Source organism: Electrophorus electricus, chromosome 3, assembly GCF_041902795.1.
Source record: "Electrophorus electricus isolate QZ-2024a chromosome 3, ASM4190279v1, whole genome shotgun sequence".
In the NCBI taxonomy this organism is placed as follows: domain Eukaryota; kingdom Metazoa; phylum Chordata; class Actinopteri; order Gymnotiformes; family Gymnotidae; genus Electrophorus; species Electrophorus electricus.
The window spans coordinates 37529491-37534490 of NC_137499.1; the positions used below are offsets into that span (position 1 = coordinate 37529491).

Below are 5000 nucleotides of genomic sequence, written 5' to 3' on the forward strand. Positions count from 1 at the left end.
AGGCGCACAAACTAAAAACTCGAAGATGCACATTCTACGCTCGAGACACTACAATAACTGTCCAACCTGCTATTTCATAGAAAAGGGAGCACGAAGAAAGACCGGCACCGGCCGCGAAACGTGCGCGGTGGCCCCACAGGTCAAGAAACCCTGGCTCGGTTACGCAGTGTCTGACTGCAAGCATTACTGCCATTAGTATTAGCATAAGTCATGTTTATTCATGAGGCGCCTGTCGCTATGCAAAGCGGCGCAGACGCTCGGCGGGGCACGGGGTCCCGTGTTCGACAGCGCGCAGTAACAAACATAGTAACGCAGGAGGAATTCTAACTAGGCCTCGCAAAGCGTAGGCTGCCACCCCAGCAGTTACCCCACCGGAACGAGAACTGTTGGTGCTTGAGTCGTAGACTATGGGCAATGGTGGCTCAGTGGTGATTGTATATGACTTGCAAGCAGAAGGTTGCTGGTTCAACCCCTACCAGGTTGCCACTGTTGGGGCCCCTAAGCAAGACTGTTAACACTCAAGTTGTACTCAGTCCTAACTCTAAGTTGCTTTGGATAAAAGCACCAGCTATATTACATAAATGAAATGGACTACATCGCATTATTTGGCGCATGTTAAGTAAAACAAAGCCGCTGTCCGAGAGTTTTGCATGTGTATCCGCTGCTACTGGTCAGACACTACCGAGATTCTTTTCATTCTCACAGGATAAGACGACCATCGCCAAACAATCAGCCCCCTCTGCAGTTAACGTTAAACACACAGTTAAACACCCGGACCGTTAAACACGTTATGCTTTCACGCACCCACATTTAAAACCGCACAAACGCATGAACACTTTGTCCACATTAACTCATCTAAACAGATCAATCCAATTCAGGGTTGCAGGGGGTTGCACAGGCCAAGTGGAAACAAAACCCGCACACGGAAGACAGACAGGCCCGTTTGGAGGCGCAAACCTAACACGCGGATCTTTGGAATTAGCAGTTCTAACCACCATGAAACCCCTTCACATTCAGGACCACTCAAATTAATAGAAAGGAACTAATTTATAACCGTACATGTAAGTTTTACTGAGGAACAAAATTCTAGATCTAGATGTTTCTCAGACATGATTGTGATTTCCCCATTCTAACATTCTTCATGCAGCCCAGTGGCATCGCCACAGCCAGGAATTACTGTCAGGGGACTTAAGATAAAATAGTGAAGAAAATCTCCGTGTAAAATTGCAGTGCAGTACTGGAGAACCGAACTGTGGGGTCAAAACCTTTTTCAGGGGCCTCTATGACGGCCTTGCTGAGGGCTTTGAGGGATAAGCAGTAAACAAGTCCATGGCACATTATGCAGTTAAGGAATGCTGGAAAAGTCTAAACTGAACTGTATAAAAGTATAAAATGAATTGTTTGTAGAAGTAGAGCAGAAGAGATTGGATTGACCACCCTGTTCTCATGCATGGAAAATATTAAAAGTGATTGAACCCCGTACTTAACTAGTATGTTAAGATACATACTAGTAGAATCTGTTCAGTAGAATTCAGTTGATCATTTTAGCATTTAAGGGGTGACCTACTGTTGATTAATCTTGCCGTGTCATAAACTCTATGAGCCTGCAAGCTGGCTTGAGCTTTTGAGCAGAAATGGGGAAAAAAAATGCATGGACCTGATTGGTTTATACTTTTTCTCACCATAGCAGCAGTTAACCAATCAGATTAAATAAATGTGATGTGTTCATTTGAGGTCTGGGGCTTTGACCTTTTTTCAATACTTATACACATACTATTGTAGCACATTTACGGTACAATACAATTTTACTTCACACACATACGGTGTCAACTGCATTGTATGTATTTGTACTTTACACGTACAGTATCAGCTGCGCTCTGTGAGCTTTGCATGTACGATAACAAATGCACACTATGTGTTTTATACTCTACACATAAATCTGGGCCCTGTGTATGTTTGGAAACCCACCAAGCTTGCCACAAGCTCAGTCATGTTCTGGGAGATAAGAGGCCGGGGGGGGTCAAACAGCCCCCTCCCCAAAAAAAAGCAGGTAGTCACTAAGCCCCCCACAATCTCAGTCAGACATGCTGTAACAGGACAAGCAAACTGAACACTTAGGGCCCAAAACGCAGCATTAGCAGGACTAATAAGGAAAGATCTACTTTGCATACCAGTCATAGTCCATGACGGCAATGACCAGGGCCATGTTCTCCATGTTCTCGTTGGGGATGTCGAAGACGAGTGCCTCGTTGTACGTGGGGTTCAGTGTGTTCTTCTTAATGGACGTTTTCCTCTTCTTCAGCCTACGGCCCTCGCAAACCAGGGAGGCTTTCACATATGGATCTGGGTGAGAGAGAGAGAGAGAGACGGAAGGAGAGAGAGAGGGAACGAGGGAAGAGGAGAGAGAGTCAGAAAGACAGACAGACAGAGAAGGAGAGAGGGAGATAGACAGAGAAGAGGAAAGAGAGAGGGAGAGATAGTGGATGGGTCAGAAAGGGAGACAGAGGAGAGAGAGAGAGAGAGAGAAAGAGGGGAAAAGGTAGAGAGGAAGAAAGGGTGAGACTTCAAGAGATAACAAATGAATCTGCTTAACAGCGAAAGATACTGATATGGAGAGACTGAGCACGAAAGAAAGACAGACCGAAAAAGAGAGAGACAGACAGGCACAGGGGAGTGAGAGCACGAGACAGTAGGGTGAAGGTGCAATGAGAGAAGGAAATTGACAATTGTACACAATACGACAATAAAACCAGTGCTAATGGTATTAACAGTGTCAATAATTACAGTAATCGCAATAACAACTCTAGTGCCTGGCCTAGCACAGGGCTAGCACGAATGTCACCCCATCAGAGAGAACAGCTGAAAACATTGCTTAATTAGTTCCTCCGAGACAATTCATTATTTCATTAGTCTGATGCCACCTACGGAGTAGGAATTAAATTAACCAACACTGATTGCAGTCATCTCTCAGCCATCAGACACTGGTGGTTTGTGACGTGGTTTGGGACAGGGGCGTCGTTGGGGCGGGGCCTTCATGACTTGGGCCCCGAATGTTCCGATGCCAGTCCTGGTCCCCCGAGTCCATCTCGGGCTTTATTGGAACAGTGCGTTTCAGCATACCTTCACATGAAAGTGTGTGTGTGTGTATGTGTCTGGGCAGTGGCCAGTGGAACAGTACGTTTCAGCTGGCCACTCCCCTCGGACCCTCTCTTTACTAATCACATCCATTCTACACTTCTTTACTGGTTCTTACTTCTGACCTCTTCCGATCGTCTCTGTAACACCAAGCGATTTGTTTGCGGGCCAGCCATCTAGTGACCGCTTCCTCAGCTCCACTTTTTTTGTTTTTAAGGTGGTATTGCGCTTAGCTACCGCCGATAAAATTTTAATGCTTAACTAACGTTCCACTCAGCTCTGGCTGTTCTAGAGCAGAAAGACACACGAGCTTTGGCGAGGTTCAAAGCACCAAGTGCTCAGTGCTGCTGTGGTACATGATTAGGGACAGGCTTCGGGAGAGTGGGCTTCTCTTTTTCAAGATGCTGGAATATATTTCCCTTTCTGTACAAATTTTTTTTTTATGGACCTTCATTGTTATCAGAGGGTTTTTGTTTTTTGCTTGCTGTGTTTTAAACTCCCTGGACTTGACATTAGCATCCAGCTCTGAAGGACTACGATGATTCTGAATATTTTTCAACATTTGTACATGTATATAAACAACTATATACAAAATCATTAATTCAATTATCCAATATCCCCCCGGGATTCCCACCCACACAAAACAAAGCGTGACAATACAAACAAACAAACAACAACAATAATAAATTCAAATATTTGTATGCATGCTCATATATGCGTGCATGTCCCTAATGTGCAGTGGTGTTTAAATCTCATACTTAAACTCAATCTATGCACACGTACCGTCTGTGTGTGTGTGTGTGTGTGTGTCTGGGCAGAGGCCAGGTGTTTGCTTTACCCGAGAAGCCTGTCAGGTCCATGGCTTTGAGGTTCGTGGCCTTGATAATAGTGACAGTCAGCCGGCCAGCAGTAGGTAAGTAACACAGTGAGAAATTCAGCTCCCCCAGATCAGCTTTCTCCTGAAAGCACACACACACACACACACACACACACACACACACACACACACACACACACACACACACACACACACACACACACACACACACACACACACACACACACACACACACACACACCACACTTGGTAACAGAGCTAAAGTCCAAGACACTGTGATCGGTCTGCTGACATCAGACATCAGAGGTAACACTGAGTCAGAGAAAATCCTCTCTTCTCTCTTCTCCATGTATCTCTGTTTCTCCTTCCCTCCCTCTCTTTCTCCTTGTCTGTCTGTCTTTCTCTCCTTCTCTTGCTCTCCCCCTTCCTTTCTCTATCCTTCTCTCATTCTTTCTCTCACTCATTTCTCTTTCTCTGCCTCTGTCTCTTGCTCTCTTCCTCTCTCTGTCTCTTTCTGTCTGTCTGTCTAGTTCACCTCTAGATGCTGAGGTGATTTATAGCCACAATCGGGGAATTACTTTTTTTAACAGTATTTTAACAACCTTTGTTTAGGGATAGGTGTAGGAGGTCTAGATTCTTTTACTGTTTTCAGTTTCAAGATGTCCAGAGAACACAAATTCACCTTCATTCTCAGAGAAGTCAGAGAGAAACGCATAACACCAGGTCCTGCTATGTTAGTATGGTCTCTAGGAGGCACGGTATTTCAGTCCTATTCATAAAGTTACCATGGTGATAATTAGCACACCGGTATCTAAATTGCAGCCCTAAATTCATCTGAGCCCACGATGAAAGCCACTTGACATACAAAGGACCCTTATTAAAGACCCTCGCCATGAGAGAGACGACTAACCCCAGTCACGAGACCAGAGGTATGCCGAAAGCTAGCAGGTGCAAAGAAAAAAAAAAGTTTTACGTGGAAATCTACCATCAGAGAGGTTCAGGTGGTATTTATGTGGAGCAGTGTTCT

At 45.0% G+C, this 5000-nt stretch overlaps 1 protein-coding gene across 3 annotated transcripts in view; it reads right to left on the reverse strand.

Moving 5' to 3' along the window:
• The window catches only part of syt3 (synaptotagmin III), a 44335-nt gene that overhangs the window by 13064 nt on the left and 26271 nt on the right, over positions 1–5000 (reverse strand). For all 3 annotated transcript variants that reach the window (XM_035533548.2, XM_081711414.1, XM_035533544.2), the window contains 2 exons: positions 3974–4094; positions 2172–2343 (listed from right to left, as the gene is read on the reverse strand). In XM_035533548.2, coding sequence (XP_035389441.1) covers positions 2172–2343; positions 3974–4094 — 293 coding nt within the window. The remainder of the gene's footprint in view (positions 1–2171; positions 2344–3973; positions 4095–5000) is intronic.